At 39.2% G+C, this 27366-nt stretch overlaps 3 protein-coding genes across 3 annotated transcripts in view; 1 reads left to right on the plus strand and 2 right to left on the minus strand.

Moving 5' to 3' along the window:
- The window catches only part of LOC140930604 (sperm microtubule inner protein 11-like), a 287809-nt gene that overhangs the window by 21430 nt on the left and 239013 nt on the right, over positions 1-27366 (minus strand). The gene's annotated exons all lie outside the window — the stretch shown is intronic.
- Positions 2544-7865, minus strand: LOC140929427 (coiled-coil domain-containing protein 12-like). Its single transcript, XM_073379229.1, has 7 exons — positions 7762-7865; positions 7521-7585; positions 5803-5894; positions 5077-5138; positions 4403-4437; positions 3759-3835; positions 2544-2866 (listed from the first exon to the last, which is right to left on the minus strand). The coding sequence occupies exons 1-7, from the start codon at positions 7855-7857 to the stop codon at positions 2787-2789; spliced, it is 507 nt and encodes a 168-aa protein (XP_073235330.1). The 5' UTR covers positions 7858-7865; the 3' UTR covers positions 2544-2786.
- LOC140930597 (tetratricopeptide repeat protein 21B-like) overlaps positions 7926-27366 on the plus strand; it is a 40197-nt gene continuing 20756 nt past the window's right edge. The window contains exons 1-20 of the mRNA XM_073380318.1: positions 7926-8059; positions 8226-8355; positions 8448-8725; positions 10916-11007; positions 11255-11294; positions 12828-12884; positions 14380-14480; positions 14910-14994; positions 16486-16584; positions 17673-17765; positions 17967-18066; positions 18656-18753; positions 21036-21143; positions 21341-21433; positions 22127-22256; positions 22643-22728; positions 23221-23292; positions 24196-24316; positions 24981-25078; positions 25658-25722. Of these exons, the coding sequence (XP_073236419.1) occupies positions 8033-8059; positions 8226-8355; positions 8448-8725; positions 10916-11007; positions 11255-11294; positions 12828-12884; positions 14380-14480; positions 14910-14994; positions 16486-16584; positions 17673-17765; positions 17967-18066; positions 18656-18753; positions 21036-21143; positions 21341-21433; positions 22127-22256; positions 22643-22728; positions 23221-23292; positions 24196-24316; positions 24981-25078; positions 25658-25722 (1973 nt within the window). The 5' untranslated portion in view covers positions 7926-8032. The remainder of the gene's footprint in view (positions 8060-8225; positions 8356-8447; positions 8726-10915; positions 11008-11254; positions 11295-12827; positions 12885-14379; positions 14481-14909; positions 14995-16485; positions 16585-17672; positions 17766-17966; positions 18067-18655; positions 18754-21035; positions 21144-21340; positions 21434-22126; positions 22257-22642; positions 22729-23220; positions 23293-24195; positions 24317-24980; positions 25079-25657; positions 25723-27366) is intronic.

A 27366-nucleotide genomic window follows, 5' to 3' on the forward strand; every position in this document is an offset into this window, starting at 1 on the left:
TAAATAAATCTGGTAAAATACGACTGACGATAACAACAAAATTTCTTCTCGAAAACGTTTGGGATTTTTTTGGAAGTTTTAAAACACGCATTCAGCGTGTCGTTTTTTTAACCCCTTTGAAAAGTCTTGGGAGGAATCTAGGAGCAATTAAGATCTTTTCTATAGTTCGCCTGAATATGTTTGGTACAGCTACGAAAACAACCCAATACGCAGCCACCTGCCGATAATGAAAACACTTCCCCCCTCGTCTCTTCCGGTATAATATTGAATGTTGTTTTGTGAAACAATCTTATAAAATACGATAATCTAGCTTTGTAAGGTTAATCAGATTTGCCTTGTGTCAGGTTCCTTAAGTGGTCACATTTTATACAAAAGTTGGTGGAACTTGAAAACTTTTGTTAGGAGTGGGAAAAACAAATTTAGCATTCTTGTGTATTTTCTTTGTGAAATTATGCTTAATACGCATTTTAAAAGTATAGTTCATAATCTGCTCGGTGCACTCGTGAATGAAGGTAACATGATGTATATATCCTACATTAATTCATAACCAAAAAAAGGTCTTAAGAAGGCTGAGCTAATAGATTTGCAAGCAACCGCAAGCCGGCCAATATACACGGCCGCATTTGAAAAATAATACAACCTCCGAACTGGTTTCCCTTTAATGTGTATAAGACATGAAAATTTTAAAACTGATTTTAATCCTTTAGAGAAGTTTGATTAACAATTCTGAACGTTAAAAATGCGTCTCCTTGATTTTTGGCCGTCTTAAACTGCTTTTTCTCTTGAGAAATGTCCGAGAGACTGGGAACGAGTAAAGGATCAAAGAAAGGCTTATGACGTCAGTTATATTCCGTATTGTTTGTGTTCAATAGAGAGGAGAAGTTTTTGACGTCACGTTACCATGGTAACAAAATTTCTGGATAAACAATAAGGAGCTTAAGCAACGACACCGCGCCCTGCCGGCGACGGCAAAGGGAACTGGAAAAAAGCAATAGGTTTATATCAGCAAAACAACAACTCTACACGTGCACCACTCATTTTTGTATGTTTCTTAGCTGTCGTTGCACGGCTGCGACGTGAAACTTTCTAATTTCACGCACCCGCTTTACGAAGTGGGTGAGCACAACGCAAAAATTTCCTTTTTCTTTTTCTAAACTTAGATGTGGTCCTTACGGATTTAACCCCAGAAGATTTCGTCAACATTTGACAAATTAAAAGAAAGGCAATAAGATCGTCGAAATTTGAAACAGTGCAAATTCACTTTATTAGTCTGCGTAGCAAACGTTTCCAGTCGAGTTATTGCGCGAAAGTTAGAGCGGGGATAAAAAAAAAAGGTTGCATTCCTTTTTTTTTTGCACTCGTCCCAACTTTCTCGACGAACTCGCGAGGAAACGCTTGCTACGCAGGCTATCACTTTATAAGTGATGTTTTCGGTTTGTTGTCATCCAGAAATTTTGCTACCATGCCAACGTGACGTAATGACTTCTCTCTCCTCTGTTTAAAATCAAAAGAACGCTAGTCGTTTAAGGCCCGAGTTTAATGGGTTTGCTTAACAAATAAAGAAGCCCTCATTGTGCTCTATTCTGTTGTAACTAAAGCACGCAGTAAGCGACAAGAGTACGAAAAAAAGTGCAGGGGGAAACACGAGACGTAGTCGAATGTTTCTCCTAACAGAGCAGAACACAGTCAAGGCTTCTTTATTTGTTTTATGATAAAGAATCCGTTATATTTCCCACACATTACTTTCTAATTTTCAGAAGAAACATTAACCTGCAAATGGCGTGGCAGCTTAAGCTCCGTGTTTTATCCTCTCAAAAAGCACGCTTTTTCAACTAATCAGAGTGCGCGTTATATCGGAACTTTATAGCAACTGATGGAAAACTGGTTTATTGGCTATAACTTCATCGCCAAAGAGGTCAGAACTGAATCGATACTTGGTACATAAAACGTCAAGGACGAAATAATCAAGGAAAGGGGTTACAACTTGAAAAAAATCAGAATATCCTTTTCAAGTTGTGTCATGCTTTCTCGGACAAATTGCTGATATTTGTTTTTCCTTTCTCTTTACATATTCACTTTAAAACTATCGCATTTTTTGTTAATTGCCGCTCACGCAAGGGAAAAACACTCGCCCATTTTATAAAAAAACTTACCATGACAAGAATTACTCTGATAGTGTCCCTTTAAGCGGTGCAGGAAACGAATACAGTGAATACAAATTTGCTTCCCGGGTGCACGAAAATGTGATTAATTAACTTGAAGAAAAAGCTTCAGACGCAAAGTTTGCTTTCGAAACACGTTTTGTTTCCCTCTACGGCCACATTAGAAGATACGATGCTTCTTCGGTAGCTAAGCAAGGCTAACCTCGAGTCAGTAAGATTGGAATTTTGTCAATTTGCAGTTCGCAATTTTTGTAACGATTCACTGCTGCAAACGGATTTGCCCTAAGACTCAGAAAAAAGCTGTAACATACAGGTCAAAATGTAAAACTCTCTTCCAAAGGTCATTCACCATAATGACAGACGTACGGTGAGAGATACAGTCCCTTCCGACATAATGTTTCTCAAGTCGAGTTTTACTGTACAATATTCCGAATTTTGTACAAGGTATATTAAATACAGTTTAGTCAACGGAGTCTCCCAGCTTACAAGTATCAATATCTGTATCTATATCCCATTCAATGTGACGTACTCCACCCTGGCTATAAGCTTGTTCATCTGTCGTAAACATTACTCATGATAACTTGAGAGAAGTTTTCGGTATCGTTTTATCAGTTGTTACAATCTTCACTCTGCTTCATAGTTTTGTTCGGATGCAGCCGCATTTACTGCTGCAGCAAGATCTTCTCCTTGTTGTAATCTGTCTCCTGGTAAATAAAAAATAACGATGAGCACATCTACAACTTTTTATACAAAAGGTAAAGCAAAACCACACTGCTTTACACAGCTTAACTTAAACTTTACAAGCATGTGTAGCTGACTAGTCATTCAAATTTACAAATGAATAAGTTAAAACTATAATTTTGGACAAAAAGTGTTAAGTTTTGCACATTGTCACCCAAAGGATGCCCATTCCGTGGATTTAGTACTGCTATGACCCCTCCCCTCAACCCACCCTGATCAATGTTGTTTAGTCGGGAGTAGGAATGATCAAGCTGCCCTTCAACATTGTTTCTTTTTTTGGGGGGGGGGAGGGGTGGAGGGGGAAGTATTTGTAACTGCATGCCAGTGCTTTAGACAGCTTTATTTGAAAACTAGATTTAGCCTGTTCACAGACCCTCTATTTTCTCTTCAGAGACGGTGGAGCAGGTGCACATATGAACATAAAAAAACCTTGGGGAATTTATTGACCACTTGCACAAGGATGTGGGGGTAGGGAAAGTCATGCTCGCTCTCACCCTCTGTGCTCTCTCTCCAAGCTGGCATGTATGCCAAATTTGTGGAACAAAAGAAAGAAAAAGAGAAAACATCTGTGGTCAGGCTAAACAAGATATGGCAATGCCTATTCTTAACTTTTTTGTCCAAGACCATTGCAAGAGAATAGACCATTCCCACATTTCCATGAACAAAGGCACCAACTCGAGGCTTGGACTTGGAGTGAAAATATAAACTGAGTCGTACAAAAAGGTCCACCAGGTCTAAAACTCGCCTTCCTTTTGTTATGTATGCCCACTAAAGTCTAATGTGGGAAGGAAGGTCTATCAATTTTCCCAGATATCCATGTACACCTACAGTATAATAATTTATTTTGATACTCACGTATGAGTTCAACTATTGCCTTCTGGGTCCTCTTTTCTAATTTTTCCAGTTTCTTTGCAACATCACGCTTTAAGTCCCTACAAGTGAACAGAATATTACCACCTTTTAGATATTATCTGGCATTTCTTCATTCTTGTCACTTTTGTTGAGTATAACTGGCCACATAGAGACAATGAGGTTAACAATGGCCCAGTATTTCTCATTTTACTGTTCATTCATTATGCTTAATTTGCTCTTAATTGGTTCATCATTTAACACAAATATAAGCATGACCACAGTTGATAGACTCAACTGCAGTCAAGTCCAGATCTCTGACTGCTACAGACAAGGTAACAAGACAGTAAGGCCACACTATCACATTATGCCAAACAAAGAATCAAACCTTGAGGAAAAAACTGAAATGATGATCAGTAGTGTGGTAAGGGTTATATTACTAATTTGGCTATGACTAGATTTACCAGATGCGACTATCAGAAACACACAAGCTGTCACTTTGCTGGTACATTATTTGTATACTTGAATAATTGACATAATGCCCAGTATACTGTACTTAGAAAGCTTCATTACCCCATGCACTAAGTGGTGTAATACACGGTATTGGGTTTAAGATATGCACTACATGTAGGCAATTTAAGGTAATTTACCAGTCAGGTTTCCTTGGTGCCAAGTTGGCCAGATCCTGTAGAAAATAGAAAGAAAGTTAGATATAATAGCCCGTTTAACAATTGTGTATTTTGTGACCTGGCCTTTGAGTGAAGGTGTGGCTGGAGTTGACTTTGTTAGGTTTACAAACCTTACTGCTTTTCGAATTCAGCTTCATCAAAGTTTCTCTCTTAGGCCAAGGGGATTGACAACACAGAAGAGACCACGCCTTGAATTTTAAAGAGGACTCAACCAACTACATAACTTAAATAAAAGTTAAATGCAAAGTGACCATCATCGCAGGGTATTTGACAGCATTCTAATTTAAAGAGTAAATCATGTGGAATTTCCAGAATGTCAAATTTTACAACAAAAAAGGTCTGTTACATGGAAATTGTGCAATTTCTTCAGAGTAAACTTTGCTTAGAATAATACCTTCCTTAGTTTTGTGCTATGATTAGAACACTCCAGAGTTGTAAATGATGATTTCAAAACAAAATAAACCTAAATTTGAATTTTTATACAACTGGATGCAATTTGAGATCAATCTCATACTCTGTACATTACTAGTATAATTTATGATTAAAAAAGGTCTGACGTCTGTGTTTCTGGCAATAATAAGCATTTTTTTCAAAATGTATTGGCCATTCTGTCATATTTCCTTAAAATTTCTTACCACTTCTTCTATGACTTTCTCAGCTTTGGCCTTTTCAAGGTGTTCCTTTACTTCATCATCAACTGTGTTTAAAAATGTAAAACAATACACATTCAGTGTGCAAAGAAAGTCATGTCTGATAGCGCGGGGTTGATGGATTTTGCAATCGGGCTAGTGAATCCTGTTAATAACTTGCCCAATGGGCAACTGAAGTTTTCTGGGAGAATTCAAATATTATTACAGAAGTACTGTAAGACAAATTATCTATTTTTCTAATAAATTCATCTGGATCTGTTTTGCAAGCTAATCTGATGAAGTGAAATTATTACATTTATTGGATATTGCAATGTGCTAAAGCAAGTTATTAATTAACTAAAGGAAAGATTTAATCAATTAATCAATAATTTAACTTTTGTCAGGCCTTAAAAGTGACTCTTGGACTAGTAATACATGCTGAAGTCCTAAAACTGACTATTTAAGTGCCCTGACATTGAATTTAACAACATGCACAAAATATATGCTTCTCATTTTCCTACTAATCATAAAAATCTATACAGGGGCACCCAATTCTACAAACAACAACTTGTACAGCACCTTGTTACAAAAACCTATGGACAAAATCCCTGTTCAATGACTCTAAAATCAGCTCAATTTCTATGGACAACAATTGTTTATTTGTTTGTTTATTTACTGTTAATTAATATAGATTGTCTTTGATCAACAGGTTACAGTACTTAACTTGTTTACCTGAAAGGGGTTTTGTATTCGGTATTTTTTTCTCCTTTAACGAATCATCTTTCGGCATGTAATTCCTAAACTTTATCAGTCTTGAGGGAGGCCTATGCATGGAAAAAGCATGAGATATAACAGAAAAACTGTAAACCCTCACAGAACACTTGACTAGAAAAAGTACAAACTATAAATAAGGAGACCTATACGTGTAATGGATTTATGGCTACAAGAAGAACATCTAGAGTGGTAACCAGTCATTTCGCGCCCTGGTCATTTAGCCCCAGTTACTTAGCCCCCTGGGCTAACTGTCTTCATCCTTTGGGGCGAAATGACTTAAGATCAGGGGGCTAAGTAACTGGGGCTAAATGACCAGGGGACAAAATGACAGTAATTCCCTAGAGTTGGTCCCTGCCTTTCTTTATTCCTTTAAGTTAATAATGTTTATGATGTATCAAAAAATGATTTAGTATTTTGTGATTACCATACTATTAATTGTTTCTGTTATTTATTTAATCATTATTAAATTATCTGATACTTTGGTCTTTGACCTAATATAGTTGACCAGTTAAATAACTAAGCACATTTATTATTCCATTATTCACAAGAGATTCATAAATGCTAAAGTTCATATTTTAAATTTTATTAAATAACTCTGATCGATCTCCTAGGAAACCTTTAGCTCATACAGGCACGTAGGACGGGGGGTTTGAAGGGGAACCCCCTTTGCAGACTTCATTTGTCAAATACAAAATGCCTGTTAAAGAAATATCTTCAATGGTGGGATTATTATTTTTGACTACATATAATAATAGGTCACTAGGATACACTGGGGCCACAACATGGGTTACTTAATTATCAACTCACAACAGGACTATTCCGCTTCGTAAAGCAAACTTTGCTCTCTGGTGGAGGCCTTCAAATAAATTGACAACTTTGTCCAGATCGATAGGCATATCGTACTTGATATGCATGATAGCCAGTGAGGGTTAGTAAGCTGCTCAGGTTAGTGCCATCTGTAATTTAGAAAAGCCAAATCACTGCTCAGCAGCTAACTGACTTAGTAAATCTATACAAAGATGATCTGCCTTCGCCACAGCTCTTCTTTGCCAAATTTGAACGTTAGAAGATGAAGATGCAATCTAGGATAATTACAGCTGATTCATGCGCTGCATCCTTGAAACAGCTGTTGAAAGCATTTGATCCCGATGATTTCCCTATTAACCTGTACATTCTTCTAAAGATTGCGGCTACTTTTCCTGTGACATCGTGCAAGTGCGAGCGTTCAATCAGCAGAATGAGAAGGCTAAACAATTACATAAGATGTACCATGGAAGAGAGTAGGCTTTCCTCACTGGCTATCATGCATATAAAAAAAGGACAGAGTGGAGCCGAGGAACTGGGGGGCTTAAGCTTTTGCTCCGAGATACCTTGCAGCACACGTCGAGTTTTGTAAAACGTTTTGTGTACTTAGCCAGTATGTATCACTATGTACGAATGTTCCAAGTCAAACGGAAATATTGTTATTATGATAAAAAATACCAGTTATTTTAGACTTGATCAAGTTTGAAATATTCACGTGGAGACTACTGAAAGTAGCATTTCCAGTAATCTAGATTTCAAAATTTTTTGTGGGAGTAATTGCCCCAAGAAACTCCTAGAAGCTCGCGCCTTTGGCACTCGCAGTATTTCCCGCTGTTAAGCTACGCGCCTGTCATATAAAGCTGATCACTTACGCGGGTTCTGATCTATCATCCAATGGTCTTTTTTCTCCTCTTGAGTGATCGATTTCGTTGGAAGCCTGTCAATCAATGAAAAAGAGAAGTTAATACACCCTTTCAGGATCGAATCGAATTCCCCAGGCTGAAGTCTGTAGACTCGATCCTCCTCCACTTCAACAAGATGTTGTTGCTGAGAAACTCCTCCTGTCATTGATCTTCAAGATAAAAATGCCCGATAGTTTATAGTCTCAGATACCTGTTCATCTGATACTCCACTTTTCTTTCGCATCGCTTTAAGCCGCTCTTTTCGTTTCAGAGCTTCTTCCTCCAAACTGCCTTCTACAGCCGCCATATTGAATTTTATATCCCGCAAAGAGTTATGGATCTAAAGAAAAGGCTCACGGGAAATACTAGGAAAAATCAAAATGGCGGACTATTTGGTTGCCAAAAACACTCGAAATTAAAAACATCCCGCGAAACAGTTTCAATTCTTCAAACATTTACCCTGAACTAAGGGGACATATAAAATGGCTTCAAGTGATACTGTAACGTTGGTAAGTAAAACTGACGAACAAGAAAAGAAAGGCTTGAAAATACAAAACAATCTTTTACATTTAGCTGTCGTTATAAGAATGTTCTCGTTGCTATATACGTTGCTATATCGTTTATTCCGCTTAAGAAAAAGTACTGCAATCGATGAAAACGTATTTTATTTTCTAGGCTTACATAAATTACTATTGTCGAGAAAAATACTACAGACATCTACAGAATGCCTGTCTTGAAAGTCTGAAGAAATATGGGAACGATCCGGTGTTGATATTTTGGAAAGCCTTTGGAGTGTTGATGGAAGGTTTGTTTTCCACTTAGCTTGCATGACAGTTCGCTTCTGCAGGTGCTGTTTAAATTGTATATTTAATACTATTTGAAATTAACTTACTTCAGACAGAGCATCTGAGGCCATTAGAGAACTAGAGGTGATCAAAGACAAACCAGATGTGTTATTATGCTCCACCATGGCACTGATCCACGCACACAAAAAAGCTAAACTCGTCGACAGAGAAGCTGTCCAAGAGCTAGAGACCAAGCTGAGGCAGGATCGACAGTCTTGTGGTGAGATGGCGTTGTATTTTGGTGGCATGTTTCTCTGGCACACTGGACGCCATGACAAGGCAAGAGAATACATTGACAGGATGATAAAAATGGCCAGTGGCAATAAGGAGGTAGGTAAAATTCAGCAGAATGTACCTCTAGATACACAGTTATCATTGATGGGACAACAAGAAAAACTTCACTGGTTCTTATGTAGAGATTACCCCCCTCCCCCCTGCCGTTGAAAGGAGGGCACATAATTTTTGTTCTTAGTCTGAATGTCAAAAGCAGTCATTTCCCATATTACTGGTTTTTACATGACATCATTAAAATTCAAACTAAAGAATTATCGATCCTACTGATTTTTTACTTTTATGAAGCATTAGAGCAGCTAAAACTGATATTAATAGAAAATTTTTACTTCAAAAGGGTTCTTCATTTTGTGATACGGTATGCTTGAATTTATACTCTTTTGTGCAGCACAGCATTTACTTTGTGGCCACAAGAGCTGCCATAGAGGTTAAAAATGCGACTTATTTTAGGGGATTTCGCTTTTTGAACAGTCATTATATTAGAAAAAGTATCACTTTAATGTTTTACGAGTTTGTCGGGCGATAAATTCACTCTTTCTTAATTAGCAAGACTCAGTGACAGATATTTCGTTTGGTTTCCGGCTCATCTGATTGGACACCAAGATGGTGTCTCCATACAAAGCTTTACTGAACCCATCAATAATAGATGAGCTTGGGAAATGGTGCCTGACAAAGGAAGGTGGGGTCACCAGAGAAACTGAACAGAACACATAGGGTATCCATGGCAACCCTGTGAGTAACAACCACAAGGGACCACCTTACTGAAAAAATATTGGTATCTAAGAGAGGTACAGTACCGCTCAAAAGTAAGTTGACACTCGAAGCTCGAAACTCGAGACTCAATCCTCGTGTCTCGAAGCTTGAACGCTTCGAGTTTCGAGATGCGAGGATCGACTCTCGAGACGCGAGGATCGAGGATCGAGGATCCAAGAAGCTAGGTTTTCCGAAAGAACGATCTTGTACAGTCACATAGCCGTTCAGTTATTTGCACCGTCGATCAGTGCTTGTGGTGCGTTGTTCTGTAGCTGTTTGAATTGTTGGGGTTCGGCAAGCTTTCAATAAGTTAAAATCGAACTTTTGAACAGAGGCTCTTTTTACCGTTAGTCTGACTCTAGGACAATGGAAAGTCGAAAAGAATAATTACGGCTGTATACTGTGCACGCGCGATATTAATACGGTTGTTTCTAGTGTGAGTTGTTTCGTTGTTGTTTACATTTTGAAAGCTTTTTGGGTTTCAAAAGGACTATTAACAGGACACCAGAAGTGAACATTTTCGCTTTCAAAGCGCGAGCTTCGTTTACGCAAAAGTGAACAAGTCTCACCCTATGCACGGAGCCGTGATTTTAAGAATGAAAGGTAAGTGTACACTTTTAGAGGGAGCGCTTTCTCGACTCGAAATTTAAAAGTCGATCCTTGCTCATCGAAACTCAAGACTTGATCCTCTAGACGCGAGACTTGATCCTCGAAAGTTTCGAGAATCGAGAATCGAGAATCGAGTCTTGCGTTTCGATCCTCGAGACGTGAGTGACTGTCAACTTACTTGTGAGCGGTACTGTATCACATAATTACCATGCCAAGTGAGATGGGCGGGCCGGGGGGTCAAATCAGCGAGAACTGCCCAGAAGTGAGAAACAGAAAGCAAAATGACTTGACATTTGAAGCTGAGCTGTGAACTCACAATACCCCTGCACACAGCCCCTGGCCACCCCACACACCAACCCTAATTTCTAAGTTATGACTGTGATAACTATGCATTATTCCATGTTGTCATTGAAAGTTCTTCGAATAGTCCGAGTGGCGTGCTACATGTACATACAGCAAACAAAGAGACCACGGCGTGAATGAATAATGGTTGCTTAAAAGAGATTAAAAGAATGGAAAAAAGCTGTTGGGGGAATAAGTGGACCTGGTGGCTTACATGTATAAGAGGTGGTTGTTATTCATATTAGGTTCTTGTTAAAGGGCTTTAACTGGGAAAATTTTGGTGTTTTGGATTGGTGGTCACTCATGGGAGGTGGTCGCTTATGAGAGGTGCTCACACATGGAGGTTTGACTTTATATCCATCTGGGTGCTAGAATTATTCACCAGACAGACCTTGCCTCACCTAAGCTTTACACTATTTTCCAGTTATTTTGCCCTACCTAGCCAAGGAGATTTTACCTGGTTAACATTTAAATTTGCTCATAAAAAAGTTAACTGCAACAGGAATGTTTCATTTATAACGTCAGGGTGTTCTTCTGCGTGGCTGGGTTGATATAACCAGTGGCAAAGATTCCTATGCAAAGAAGAGCATCAAGATGTTTGATGAAGCACTCAGCGGGTAAGTAGTTTTAATAATTTTTCTGCTATCTCCCACGGTATTAAACATTTCACATTATTATCAGTTTCAAATCTTAAGGTCTCCAAGGTTTATATTTAGATCATTTCTGTAGGGATGGTAGTAAATCATTAATGTACTGTGGTTTACATGTGCTCAGTTTATGTTTGGACTGTGACATTTTTTACTGAGAGTTTTCTACAGGTTATGGTGGATTTTATTTGATTTCATTACGTGAATTAATTTTTAGGTCAGAAGTTGTGAAGAATGTTGATGCTTTGCTTGGAAAGGTATGTCTTGTGGTTTGCTTACCATTTCTGCCTATGCTGCTTAAGTTGACTCTAACATAAGTTTTCTAGCTAGCTAGATCCATACAACCCAGGAGAATTTATACCAACAAAGGACTAGATTCAAAATTTCCAGTGATAAAATCAGAGGAGTATAATCTACAATGGTTTTATTGAATTTGGCTTTCACATGACAAGAAGGATATTATGCAAATTGAAAAAGTTGTAGCACCACCCAAGATCTGCATAATTCTTCATATCACACAAAACCTGAATCCAATAATCGGTCAGTGTAAAACGCAGACTGCAGACCATTGTTTTCATCAAGCAAATGAGAATGTGACAACAATAGTCCCATTGTTTTCCAACCCTAAAAACAGTAGTCTGCAGTCAGTCGACAGTCTTCATTTTACACTGCCCTATTCAATAATAATTATTGTTTTGTTATTCATTATTTAAAATATTTCCAAGTTGTTAACACCCTTACCTCTTTTTGACATTCCCTGTTTGTCGGCAGTGTTTTGGCAGATATTCCTCCAAAAACAGTTGACATTTCTCGAGTAATATTTTTGTATATTCTTGCTATAACTTTTAGTATGCTATTTTGTCTTTGCATAGGTGTGAACTCTTTTGCCATTTTTAGTTTGGCATCCATGTTAAAACAGCGACTGTCTTGTGTAACATCAATCGAGAATAACTGGCAAATTTATATATAATACCATAAATCCTCTATTAAGTCTCCCCCCCTCTCAAATAAGCCCACTTCCTCTAATAAGCCCCCCCCCCCTTTTCAGGGAAGAAAGTCAATAAGCCCCCCCCCTTTATTAAGCTCCCCCTCCCCTCCCCTATTTATTCTTCACTAATAAATGATAGACTGTATTAATCAATCACGACTGTAAAACTTCATGTGGACTGATCCGGCATGGTTTATATACCAAGTGGAAGTTAGGATTTGATTCTAATCTTCGGTTGCATGACCTTCAACCTTCTTGTACTTGAGCTTTTCCACTTTGTATTCTAGGTCTTTATGGAGAACTGATACCATCATGTTTTCTAAATTAAATAAGCCCCCCCCCTCCCCACCCCTCAAATGGGCTTGGAATAAATAAGCCCTGGGGGGCTTAATAGAGGATTTACAGTATGTATACAATCAATTATTTCTGAGTAACTGACATCAGTGATAGATTGATCTAAACATCTTCCAAATTCCAAATTCGGTCATCGCCATCCGATTAGGAAGAATTAGCTTAGGGAAAAAAGCCAACCAGAAACAGAGGAGCTTTTCTGAAGAATAAGAAAGTCATTCAGTAGTAAATTGTAGCTATGAGGGTTAAAAGTTTATGTTTAATTTACATTGTATTATATGCCAGTTACGGTCATGCCATTGACATTAATCATGTTCGTCATGTTTTACAAAATTTAAAAAATCATAGATAATGCAACACATCTCAAAGGTAGCCCTGTGCCACACTTTTTCATAACTGAGTTTATGAACTTGAGGGCTTCATTTCTCAGATATATACTCTTTCATTGCAGGCCAAATTCCTTGAGATGAAGAACAACTTCAGTGGTGCTTTGGAGCTCATCAATCAGGTCTGTACAGGAAGCCAACTTACAGTTGTATGCTGAGCTGCCAGTACCTAGTATTCAAATACGGTCGAACCTCTCCACAATGGCCATCTTGGGGACAGAGAAAAGTGGCCATTGAGGAGAGGAGGCCGTTATTGGGAGGTAGGGAGGTGATATGGCACGTCTTTTTTAGGGAGTACAAATACAGTAGCCCAGTTTACAATTTGTATGTGAGCTATCAACATTGTAGCATTCAAATGGAAGCTAGACTAGAGTGGTTGTTTTGATAGAATCCTTAGTGTCATTCATATGCATAACAACCTGATTTACACTTGAAAAGTACTGAGGGTTTTATTAAAAAATGAGGTCACTTCGTGCCTTCCCTCAGCTTGAGACCAGAATGATAACTGTATGGCACCTAACCTGGCCTTTAAATAAATTATATCTACCAACCAACAAACATGTACTGCAAAATGGACTTGAAGTACATTCTATGTCTAACAATCATCATCATATAAAGTTACGGGTCAAATTTGATCCAGGTTGATTTTTATTTAACCTACCAGTAGATTGGTTCTCAATTTCCTTTGTCTCCTAGCCCCAGGGGCCCCACTCACATTTTTTAATGACGGGGGGGGGGGGGGGGGGGGGGGGGGGGGGTCCGAGAGAGGTTCATATTTTATACCCAAAAAAATCCCAGCTTCAGAATTTGTCTACCCAAAAAAATCCCTACTTTTTTAGCATACCCAAAAAAATCGCTCAGTGTTTTTGCATCAGCAAGTTTTATTATATATCTCCTGGAAAGCTAAAACATGCCAACTTCAACTTTGGTTTTGGTCAAAAACAAAACTATAAATTGCGCTTATGGTATTGTTGATGTGAGCTGATGAAAAATACAATACCCAAAAAAATCCCTGTGTTGTTTTCGCGACCCAAAAAAATCGCGGCGTCTTTCATAGACCCAAAAAAATCCCTTTTGGCCAAAATGTCAGACCCAAAAAAATCCTTCGGACCCCCCCGTCATTAAAATATGTGAGTGGGGCCTCTGGGCTCCTAGCCCTGAGAGACAAAGAACATAGAGAATCAACCCACCAGGTTAAACAATTTTAACCTGAAATCAAATTTAACCTTTACATCCAGTAACCATTTGTGCTTTCTTTTGTGTGGAATTCACGTTTATGTAGGTCATGTTTATCCCCAATAATAGTATTTTTCTGTCTAATATTTCCCCCCCCCCCCCCACCCCCTTGGTGTGCCTTGAAGGTTACCCACGCAGGACCTTAATTAAGATCCTGAGGTGTCAAAGATGTCGTATTGTCATGAAATACAGGTTTTTCACTAAGAATTCTAGTGGCAGGAGAAAGATGTAACATTACATGAGAAAATTTTGAAACAGGCCCCACGCCTGAATAAAACATTTGCCACAGATTTCTGTGTAGTTAATGGAGAATTCTCCAATCTCCAGTGCCTAATGAACACCCTGGAAATATTAATAAGTGACTAATTCCAAACATTATAGGCTGTGGTTGGATATACAGACTTTATACCTGCATTGATTGAAAAGATGAGATTACAGCTTGCGCTGCAAGACTGGGATCAAACGCTAGAGACAGCGCAAAGGTACATTGTAAGACCTTTTGCATCATATTGTTTTTAGACCCTTCTGCCATGATTTTTTAACTTTTGATATCAACCAGTAAGTTTGTGCCTTCCACCACACAAAGCCATTTCAAATTTCAAAACTTTGCGTGGTTACTGTTTATGTATAGCTTTGCTTGTCTCTGTTATGTTGTTGTCAAAGACGGTACTGTGTAAGTTTACCCATTTTAAAGGTGCTCTTTACAGCTGTGGCAATGGATATCCATGGGAATACTGTCAGTACGCATTATGAGACTAATCTCAAGCTGGGTGGCCCTCATTTTGAGTATTGGGTGGTGGTGTGCTGTCGATTGATAAAATTATAAACATGGCAAGGGGATTAAAATTGGAGTTATAAACTAAGTGAGTTTAGTTCTAAGGCTTGCTATGATATTTGCTGTCATTTCACAGAGCTCTGAATAGCAACAGAAACTGTATTGAGGCCCAAAGGATGGTTGTTATGTATACACTTTGTCGAGAGGGAAAATATAGTGAGGTATTGGAAATAATTTTTTTAAAATATTTATTGTACTATATAGTATCTACAGTGATATGTATTGTGCATTACTTATGTATTATTAGCTTTACTGGATTTGCTTTTTGTTGCTCTTTCAAAACAGCTGAGCCTAATGTAGCCTCAACCAGTGGGTTCTTTATGGTTGCAATCCCTTTTCGTGTTGATATCTTGCTCAGTAGAGAGGAGAAGTGTGACGTCAAGTTACCATGGTAGCCAAATTTCTGGATGACAACAATAGGGCCGAGATAAAGCAACGACTATGGCGACAGTAACGAGAAAGAAAGAAAAAACCTGATACGTTTAGTTAACAAAACAGCAACTTTGCACGTACATCACGCTTAATTTTTTGTACATTTCAAAGCCGTCATTGCATGACTGCGACATGAAACTTCCTAATTTCACACACCCACTTTACATAGTATGTGGACACAACACAAAAAGTGTCTTTTTCTTTTTCTAAACTTAGATACGGTCCTTCGAATTAAATCCAGAAAATTTCGCGGACATTTGACAAATTCAATGAAATTGAATAAGATCGATGAAGTTTGAAACAGTGTGAATTAACTTTTTAAGTCAATTTTCAGTTTGTTATCATCCCAAAATTTTGCTACCATGGCAACGTGATGTAACAACTTCTCTCTATTGACTGTCAATTTGACCTCATTTTACTGATATTGCAAATGTCTTCCAAATTTGGTCAATGCTCACTTGTCATGAAGAATCAACTAGGGGATTTGAACCATTCAGAAACAGAGAAATATTAATTATTGAATGAATAATGTTAATGTCAGCTAAACTAGCATTTTCTCCAATTCCAGTCCATTTTAGTTCACTTCACCTTGCCACATGCTTGATTGACAGTTTCTTATGTTGGTAACAAAGAGTCAGTCAGTTAGTCTAGGTTGGTTTGGATTGGTTTTCAAAAATAAACTTATTTTCCTTGTTTAGCTGTATCTGTTTTCATTGCACAAATAAAATTCGAGGCTAGTTGCATAATCACAAAACCCTCCTCCAGTCTGTGTTGTCCGTGGAAAAATTTAATGATAATCATTGAGGCTTTATAGCCCATAACCTGGAGTGAGCTACTCCCATACTAGGGTTATGTCACAGCGTCTTCACAGACCGGTTTATTTTTAGCACTTTTTTGCTATGAAACTGGAAGCTCTTCATTGAGCGCATTCAAAGTATAAGAATGTGGACAAGGAGAACAAAACGCCATCATAAGTTCAAAAATACCATTTTCAAGTCTGTAGGTTTTGCTGACTGATTTGTGGGACTTACCAGATATTCTAACTTCGTGCCAAAATCATTCTAAAAATAAACTGGTTAGAAAAAACGCCATGACACGAGTGCATTGCCATAGAAGTTGTTTGCTCCAGGTTATGGGCTTTACTATAAAATAAGTACTATAAAATAGGTATTTACTATAAAACATATTCCTTTTAATGATCAAAGAAAACTTTTCTTCAGGCATCAGATCGGCTTGGAGAGTTAATTCAGATGGTGGACAGATGTGAGCCTAGGAATCCTTTCTTGTATCATGATTTGCCTCAAGCATTCAGCAGACTGGTAAGAATTAAAAAATTTACGTCTGAAAAATTTAAGTAAAATGGTAGAGAAGTATTGCTGGACAAGACAAAAGCAGTTGCGCGGGAGACTACATCTATAAAGATTCAGTCACAATTTGAAAACATTTTCACCGATTTTTTATAATCATGAAATAATTCGTCTTTTTGGTTTGACTTCTGACGTTTTGATTCTTTTCTTGTACAAAAAAATATGAATTTTATAAATGTTAAATTTAGCGATAGTAGTCTAAACCAATTGTTTTCCCAAGAAATTCTTCTTGTATTCGCTCTTACCGACTATACTTTGAACACAGCTCGGTCATTCACGTGGTACAAAACTGCCATGCTGGAGTTCATGGCGCAGAAAAACAAAGAGGTCGTATCATTTATAGTGTTAATTCCCTTTGTTTGTCTTGCCCAGTGTATCTGTTACTCTTCAGCATGACAGTGTTGTACCACGTGAATGACTAACTACCTTACAAAGGGCCTAATTCCTTTTCTTCCTTTCTTCCCCACCCCCTCCCTGCTCTTTTACTCGCGCCATTTTGCGCGCTATCGTTGACTCTCGTTCGTCTCTCTTTGCTCCGAAACCGCACGGAAACGCTTGCTACGCAGGCTACAGTCCAAAGGGTATCTCAAATAAAGGGCATTTACTGTATTTAAGTTCTGGTCACTGTCACCAGAGACAATGTAGCCCATAACCTACTACGTGTAGGAGCCAGTCATAAGGTGCTAAAAGCAACTTGGAAACGAGCTATGAGACTCTTGGGTAGCTGGATCCTTATGCCACACACTTCTGCATCCTTCTATGGTCATCACTGTTAAGACATCTGTTTTAGGGGTTTTTTCTCTTAGTGTTGCACAAAACCATTGTTGGTGGGGATTCCCTCTCCGGCTTTGTGTTGTGATGTAGATATTGTTCAGTGTCTTTACAGTCTTTTGTATTATGTTAGTTGGTGATTGCACCCGTCCCAGACATCAAGAAACTACAAATACCTGTTGTAATGAAAAACAACGTGAATAAAAAAGGATGGTAATTGTTACTGGCTACTCGTTGCATGTTTGCTAAAATGTTTGTGTTTTATTTAGTGTGGCAGGAATGACCTGGTATTACAACAAACATTGACACTCGTAGAGAGAGCTCAGAGTCTGGCACCAAACAACGCTGAATACCAGACAGAGGTAACTGGACTTGTTTGAGAACTTGTGTAACTTTTAATTTGTAGGCTATAATCGGTACCGTTTGATTGACTTGCCCGATATACGGTCTGAGGAACTGCTAAAAAGAAATAAAAAATAAACTGTATGTTTTCATATATGTAAGAACTTTATTGAAATAAGTTTGTTAGTTACTTTTGGATCATTTATTTCCCATTTGAACAGCTTGGAAATCAGCTCATCTTACATCATCGAACCCGAGAAGCAATGAAAGCATTCCGAACAGCTATGAAGCTTGATGAAACAAGTGTACCAGCATTAACAGGTTGGTCCACCTACACAGAGATACTCACTGGCAAAAAGCATTCTACATTACCGTATTTATTCGTTTAAACGCCGCCGTCGAATAAACGCCGCGCTCGATCAGACGCCGCCCTCGAAAAAACACCGCGCCTAATCAGAGGAATGCGGCGTTTACTCGAGGATCGTAAGAAAAACCTCGGTACAACTTGGTAATTTACACCATCCAGACATTTACGATTCTATATCAGCAAACGACTTACAATAACTGTTGTCAGTGATTTTAAAGAAGTGATTTCGATACCTAGCGGCGAGAAGCGAGGAGTGACGGCTGTATTCCGAGAATGCTGTTGTTCTTACTACATTAACTTACACTCAGCGATCGCTCATTATATTACTTTTTGTTTGTTTGTTTACTGAGCGCACTAAACTGATCCAATTCATACGTGCAAAAAGTTCGATTCCATCTTTTTTTTAGCAAAGTCATTTCTCATTATTGAAAATTACGTGAATGTGAAGAAACGTACTGCCGAGTTTAAGGTAGCTTTACCTTAACAAACTCCGAAAGTCATTTGTTTTTGTATGAGTAGGTTTTTCTTTGTTTCCTTTGCCAGGTATCATCAAATGTCAGTTGTTGGAAGGAATGGTTGAAGATGCTGAACAGCAGCTGGAATTTCTGAATGAAATACAACAGTCCATCGGAAAATCATCGGTAAGTTTTATTACGTACAGTAGCAAGACCATTAGATGAGGGTCTCAATGGGGTTAACCGATAGGCGTAAAACGGCCAAAAATTTAGTCGATAGCCGTAAAAATTGAAAAATTTTAATCGTTAGCCGTAAATTGGGTAAAAAAGAGTTAACCGTAAAAGAAATTGTCCCCTAGATTTGTTACTTTTATGGAAGGTGTTTAACTCGCTTATGGTTGCGTTTTTTATTTTCCGGCTACTTTGACTCCGTACGCACGTTAGGCGAAAAGCCTTTTAGGTGTATCTCGGGGAACTAATTTTTCCTATAGCGAAAGAGGGCTTCTCACTGGGAATTAATATTTGCGATTTTCAGAAGGTCGTGCCTTCGAAACACTAGTGAAACAACACGCAGAGCTGTTTGTAAAACACGTTGCCGATAAACAATATTTTCCTGTTTTTCTCTGACGCTACGGTAGACATTGCCATGCCTAGTCCCTGCATGTACGGCGTCTTCCCACGCAATCTCTGTCAAGGCATTTCGGTGGCGAACTCGCTCTGACCACGTGACCCGAAACGCATTAGCCGCGCGGAATAATGAGGTCTACGGACAAGGCAACAACAGGCAGTCGTTTTGTACAGTCCTTCGCTATGATTAAAAACACTGGACACGGGAATTTTGTTATTGGCCGTTTTCACAGGACAGCTAGAAAGGGATTATCCAGACTCGCCTATGTACAGTCGCCCCCTCCTCCACAGCGTTAGACACCCCTTCTCCGATTTTTTCTGCGGGGAGGTTGCGGCTGTACACAGGCTCAGTCTGTAACGGATAATCCATCTTCCGTACTTCAAAATTTACGGATAAAGTCAGGGGGGTTGTTCATTTCAAAATTAAAACTATTCCATTTTCAAATTGAGACGTGTTACCTATCTGACGCGAATCATCAAACTGATAACCCGTCTCAAACGAATAAGCCGTCTCTAGTGTGGAATGTCGCGCCCCGGCCTTGAGTTGGGCGTTCGCGTGTCTGCCCACTATTGGCATTTCTATGTGTAAAATGATATTAGAAGTGGAATACTTTATAAAAGTATATTGATCTATCAAATGTGAAAATTTTTCAATAGAATAGCTTATTTTATCCCGAGATGATCTGAAGGCCTTTATTTTGCTTTAAAGATACAAAAAATACAGGTTAATTAATATTTAACTTTTTGAAACAAAAGAAATTAATTTTTAACTTTTTTGTTAACCGTAACTGCAAAAAATTAACCGATAGCCGTAAAAGAGCCAAAATTTTAGCCGATAACCGTAAAAGACACCACCCCATTGAGACCCTCTTAGATACATGTAATAGTGAACTCAGATTTAAGTCAGCACCAATTGCTCTTTAACAAAGTCGCAGTCTCATAAACTTTCGCTAAATTTGACTCAGCTGGGATAATGACGCGCTTCCCGGGGACAACTACAACTTCGCACGAGCATCACGCTTTTTTTGTCGTAAATTTCGTTGCCTTTTTTGCAAGACTACAACGTAAAACATCCTTATTTCATGTTTTATTGGGGACGTGAACTCAAGACGATTTTTTTTAGCTTAAATACGCAGTCCTTAAATTGTATCAATTACAGAGAAATTCCCCATCTTTTGACAAATTGAATGAAATGGCTGAATAAGAGAGGTGCAAGTTTGAAACAGCACGATTTCACTTTGTAGTGACGTTTTCGCTGCAGTTGTCGTCCTGGTTGCTTAAGATAGGGGCTTATTTATTTCAAGCCCATTTGAGAGGAGGAGGTGGGGGGGCTTAACAGAGACGTGGGGGCTCATTTAATTCAGAAACGGCGATGGTATCAGTCCTCCATAAAGGACTAGAAAACAAAGTGGATAAGCTCAGGTACAAAAAGGTTGAAGGTCGTGCAGTCGAGGATCAAAAGCAAATCCGAACTTCCAGTTGTTAAATAAACCATCCTGGATCAGCTTTGCAGTGGTCTTTGGACTTCTCGTTTTGTTTTATTTTTCATCCTGGATCAGTCCACGCGACGTTTTACAGTCTTGATTGATGAATACAGTCTATCATTTATTAGTGAAGAGTAATTAGGGGAGGCTTATTAGAAGGGGCGGGGGGGGGGGGGGCTATTAACTTTCTTGTCTTGAAGAGGGGGCTTATTTGAGAGGGGGGCTCAATAGAGGATTTACGGTACCTAAAAAACGTATGCCAAAACCATGAAGGTAGAAACACAAACTGTGCGGTTCATCCCTCAAACTGACATCACTTTTAGACCTCATGTTAAAGTACAATGTTCCTTTCTGTAGGAGCTGTCATACCTAAGCTCTGTATTACACAGAAAGAAAAACAAGCCAGCTGAGGAAGTTATTAACCTCTTAAATGAAGCTGTTGATGCACATTTTACATCTCTCAAGGTTAGTTGAAACATCAAAATTTTAGGATTTTTTACGCGTCATTCATGGAACGGAAGGAGTTAGTGGCCGTTGCTTTTGATCAGTGAGAAGACCTTAAATTGTTGTGCACTAGGATTATGAAACTTTATGATGTGTTGCTGGTAACTTTAATACACTACGTCTGCTTATTTAACATTGATTTTGTTGTTGTGTTTTAGGGTCTCGCTCTTGGTGTGAAATATTTCTACAACTTAAACCCAGACTTCCTTCTTCAGATTATTAATGATTACCTCATCTACGCTCCTACCGAGGTTTGTACATTAAAAACTATAATATTCTTTATATACCCACTTTATCGTCTCCAAGGAGATGGTAGGAGGCAGATCCTTTAACCGTTAAGAAAGATGTACTGAAGAATGAACTCGTGTCTTGAGTGACGAAAAAGTCACCGGATACATCCTATTGTTTTCCAAGTACAGGAAGTACAACTCTATAAGGTTAATAGATTGCAACAATTTATGTTTCAAGCGGTTGAAAACCCCATCTACACCCACAGCTATCTTCGTCAGAAGAAACTGATGCATATCCGACTGACTGTTGCACGAAAAACCCAGGAATCGCGTTAGAAAAAACTGGCGCATGCGAGATAGAAAATGGGCCAGTTATCGACAAAGGCTACTTTTTGTACGTCTTCAGGGTAGTCATAGACAAAACCACCCAATGAATCCAAAGAAACTCTTCCACCACCACCACAAATGCTAATAAACACCCCTATTACGTAACTACAGTATTTACTAGTTCTCTTTTCTAAATGTCAAGAGACATGCATGCGACGTGCTGTCGAGTTCCTGTGCTTGTTTCAAACCAGAAAGTCACTAGTATTACAAACTGAATACAAGAAAGGAAACATGGGTGTAAAGACATCTCTTCTTTACTCTATGCATTTGTTTTTGGTTACTGCGCAAGTATGGGATCCAGTCTCATTGCAGTTATCTTGTTTTCAGGCACAAAGTCCCGGTCAGCCGCCCCCGCCTTTGCTTAAACGCTGTGCTGCCGTGCTAGATCCGTTAACTAAAAGTGTCACTGGTTTGTTGGAGGGACTGTATCTCATGGCAAAAGTCAAGTATCTCTCAGGTGTGTATAAAGGTTCTGTAGCCGGGGGTGCATCGGTTGCTTCGTTACTTGTGTGAACGAATCTCATCAACGTACGGCGGAATACTTTAGCGACGTTGTAGCCTTTTGTAATAAAATGCAGTGGAATCTCATTAAGATAAGGTCATGTGCTGCTTTTAGGTGTACTTTCCGGTTGAAAAGGTTTTCTAGTTATTTCTACAAAACATTGTGACATTACAATATGGCCGCCGTCATAGCGTTTTTGAATAGCACAAGTAGCTAAGTATTTTTCTTGACTTACATGTACACACGTTGGTAGCACAGCCGCGTATATTTGAGCGCCCTTGACTCAGGAAGTGTAAGTGTATTTAACGCGCCAGTAACATATTTCAGTCCTTTGTGTTCAGGGGAGACTGATGCTGCTAAATCCTTGTTGATCCACTGCCTGGATCAAGACTCGACCTTTTCTGATGCACATCTACTAATGGCTCAGGTAATTTATCGCTGCCACCTCATTATGCCACTCCCTGCTTTACAAAGCCTTCCGAGGGAAGCATTTCGTTGTTTACAATGCTACAGCAGACGAGATAAGATAAAGTATAGACGCCAATTTTTAACTATTTTGACAACACATGAGCTTGACAGAGTGCTGTTTTTGATTTAGTAATGTCTGGAGTCGATTAGGTATTGTACAAATGAGCGACTTTTGAGTGATTTCACGAACACAGCTGTCCAAGGAAATACCGAATAATGGCTTTCTGTAAGTCGGAGACGTTTAGTTTGACGATGCTTATGGTTTGTTTTATCACGTCAGAATTTTATCCCAGTACAAAAATGTCTTTATGACCTAAGTAACGGAACCCCCTAAATGCGGGCATCCCGTTAATAGGGACACTCTCCATGGTCCCCTTAGCACCGCATAAACGGGCTTGACTGCTCACTTGATAGACAAACTAATCTTTAGAGCTTTTTTTTTCTTCAACAGATTCATCTCCAACAGGGGAATTTTAAACTTGCAGAGCAATCACTTGAGGTTGGACTCAGCTATAACTTTGAGGTGAGTAAGTCGTTTCGGGGAGTATATAAAAATAGACTGATTCCTAGTGCGAGGTTCTTTGTAGGGGCGTAAACACAGGTCGAGGAACTTGTTTTTAATGTTTTTGAACCTAGATACGGTCCATAAGAATTCGACAATTGGAAATGATAACGATTAAGTTTGAAGGAACACAAGTTCACTTTATAAAAGACGTTTTTGCTACCGTCGCCTTCAAAGAATCATTAGAGAGAACTTAAGAAACAACGACGATGGCAACGGTGCAAACACGACACGTAAAAACCGTGTTCGCCATGTTTCAAACTTGATTGCTAATATCCGACCTCTCCGGCGTACAATTTGTTAAGAGTGGGAGCATTGTTGTGGGGTTGAATTCTTAAGGACCCTTTCCGAGTTAAGAAAAAGATAATCGTCTTTTGTGTTTATGTCCCCCGTAAAATGTAAAATTAGAAATTTTGACGTCGTAGCCTTGCAGTGACGGAAAGAAATGTACCAAATGTAGAGTTATTGTTTTGCTTATTAAAACTGATGCTTTTTGACGTTCTCATTTCCGTCGCCGTCTTGACTGCGTGAAAGGTTGATTTCCACCGGCGCTCTTGGCTACGCACGTTAACGCTCGTAAATTTTAATCACGTAAATAAAATAGAGACAAGATAAAAAGCAAGGTTCAACTTTTACGCTTACGAGCGACCTTTCATGCATTGCCTCTATTTTATTTGCCAACGTAAATTTTACGCACGTGCGCTCGTAAAAGTTACGCGACGGTGGAAATCAACCTTAACCGACAGTGTCAAGGCGATTCAGTGTGACACCGTAGCGATGCTTTCACCATAGCCGTTGCGAGATGTTTTTTGCTAACTGTAAGCCACTGTAATGTTAACAAGCTAATAATTTGCTTTGCTTTAGGTACGAAATCATCCTTTGTATCATCTGATCAAAGCAAGAGTTCAGAAGAAGATGGGGCATCCAGAAGAAAGTGTCAGCACCATGCAAGCTGCAATGAACCTGCCTGGAGTAAAGAAAGCGGGTAAACAGATTGCATGGGAGTTCCTTAGGCATAATTCAATCAAGCGCCTTCTAGATCTACTTTAGTGGCTCCTGTTATTTGTGTCGGGGCGTTTGGGCTTAAAAAAATTGGTAGTGCTGTGGCTTTGTATTGTATGGCGACGAGAATCTAACTTGTTAAGGAGCCTTGTGCATTCTGGGGTCGCTCATGAGCATATTGAATTTCGAGAACGGTCAAACGCGTCTGTGACATTTCTCTGAATACCTGGTTAGCGCTCCTGGTTGATGACAGCCGTACATGATGTATCATGATTAAAATGGTTTAAACTAGTAATAACCAAAGGTTACAGAGTGCGGGCGACAACGATCGAAGGTCAAAACGCTTTTCCTCCATCGTTTTGCTTTGCGGAAGTTGCACGTGACAGATAGTCAAAACACGTGTGATCAAATAACGAGTGATAGAAAGTCCAAACGCGCGCGATCAAATTGCGTTCTGTGCAATCCATTCATTCTTAGTTGAAGTCCAAACGAATGCTGGCTACATACATGGGACGCATGCGTAATAACAACTTGTAGATTAGGATTGCGGGCTCCTCTTGTCGCCCGCAATGAAGTCTTCTTTCAAGGTCTGTCAGTTTTTGTCTATCTTTTTTTGTTGATTTATTGTGATTGCATTTACTTCGTAGCACCAAAATCTCAAAGCAAGAAAATAGCGATTACCTCCAGTGATCGTGCAGCAGTTTACCTTGAACTAGTGGATGCTCACATGGAGGCAGGCCAACTGGTAAATTATGATTCATGTTTTGATTGTTATTCAGATCCTCATTGTTTCAGTAAACTATGCTTGAAATAAACATCATCCCACAAAGATTTTTCCACAAAACCCGGAAAATATTTACAGACAACACGCTAGAAGCAAGAATGGCACAGTTGGTTGGTGCGCGGCCTTCGGTTCGCGATTCCTCGCGTTTGATCCTTGGTGACGTCACATCCTTCTTTTGACCTCTCTCCTTTCATTTATAGCTCGCTTTAACTAGCTTTAAATACCCTTACAACTGAGCATTGAATGAGGGGGAAGGGGGGGGGGGGGGTTGCGCACTGTGGACCTCAAGTTGAATGACTGTCACCAGTTATCGACCTAAAATATGATTGCTTTAGCTCTACCTTTACGTTCCATTGAAATACATCAATAGCGCCTTGCAGAAATTGCCTGGAAAAACAGCTGGAATAACAGGGCTTCCTCAGGGATAGTGGAGATGAGATGCGGGAAGGGAGGAAGAGAGTAATACCTAGGCTAAAAAAGACATTTCTTTAAGCTGGTCAATGTATTATAAAAACACGTCAATATGTATTTATTTTGTAGCATGAAGCGACTAAAGTGATGCAGGATGCCTTGGAGGAGTTTGGCGGAACTCCTGAAGAAGTCAGGTAAGATCAGAAACAAGTAGCCCATTACAACACATACAGGTACAAAGGTAGGGCGTCTAAGATAGCAAGATGGCAACGGCGACGAAAACATCAATAAAAAGGTACTAATTTTGCATTCTTTGAATCTTTATCGCTATTATTCCAGGCTTTTGCTCACTTTGTCAAATATAGGCGAAGTCTTCTGGGGATGAATTCCGAAGAACTCAATCCAAGTTTAAAAAGAGGAAGAAAAGTTCGTTGTCATTTGTTTACGTCCGCTGTAAAACTCTGAAGTACGGCATTTTGACTTCGTAGTCGTTCAGTAACGGTAAAGAAATGCACCAAGTGTAGAGAACAGCATTGTTTTTTTAGACCTTCTCGTTTCCGTCGTCGTCGTTGCTTAACCTCTCTCTTTCTTATGCTAATGCCAGTGCGCAGGCTAAGAAGCAATGTGAACTGTCCCTTGCTAACCTGTCGAGTTTAAGTGGTCGCCAGGTATCGTATGACCTTGAATTGAAAACGCGCAAACAAAAAAGAAACAACAATCGAATGGTAATAGAGCGATTTGATTGATTTATCGAACGGATACAAACGCTCGTGGCTTTTGATTGGTTAAGCGAACGCTCGGGCGAAAAAGTTTCGTGCCCGAGAACTTTCTAGGAATCAATCGATACTTCGCTTTGACGTCATACTGCAACACGATTGGCCAATCGAACAGTGTCTTCTCCATATTAGGGTATTCTCTGGCGGAAAAACGAAGAGGCCATGTTTTGACCTTTTCATCCATTGGCTGTTAAAGCAAATAACGAACACTTACCGAAACCAGTTTTCAAGGTCATACGAAAATCGCTTTATGGAGCCATTTACAATGGATAGATGGAGCTCTCTCTGGCGCTGAACATTTATTAAGGCCCCATACACACTTATCATCCGGATATTTTTGTAAACGAATATGGGATCGGTTTTCGAAAGATACGCGCATCCACACGTAGCAAATTCCTATCGTTTTTACCCGTCCACACGAAAACACTAAATTACAGTGGAAATACGATAGCATCCCTTACAGGGCATGTGCTGTGTGATGAATGAAATCATCGTAAGCCGGCGTTTTCAAAAAACTTCATACAGGGGACCGTTTTCGAAACCTGCGTTCTTGGTGCTCGAAAACGCCGCTTGCTTGTGAACAGAAGCCTAAAACGGAGAAAAAAAATCTCCGTTTTGAAAAATATCCGGATACATGTGGACGGGGCCTAAGAGTGTTCTCTGTATATTGTAAAGGGGCTTCAAGGCTGTGCTCTAAGGAAAATTTAAGGGAGCCCAGTGATCTGAACCTGTGAAATCCAGGGTACCAAGCATTTGATTTGTATGAAAAACTAACATTTTCTAGTCGTTCGAAGGCAGACGTTGGGCACCAGGGGCCACCGGGCTCTCCTAGAGCACAGCCCTGGGCCTGGTTCTTGAATGGCCGATTAGTGCTAATCCAGGATTCAAATTTTTCTCCTTTTTTCAGTATTTTGCCTTCCTATGTATTGCCTAGAGTAATATTTTGTATTATCATTACTGTATCTCGGAGTTGAGGCTCAACAGTATTTTGCAAGTTCGAATTGCATGTACTGTGAAGACAAGAAAACTTTGCTTAAAACTGAGGCTTAATCCCAGATTAAA

This window comes from Porites lutea, chromosome 3, assembly GCF_958299795.1.
Source record: "Porites lutea chromosome 3, jaPorLute2.1, whole genome shotgun sequence".
Classification (NCBI taxonomy): domain Eukaryota; kingdom Metazoa; phylum Cnidaria; class Anthozoa; order Scleractinia; family Poritidae; genus Porites; species Porites lutea.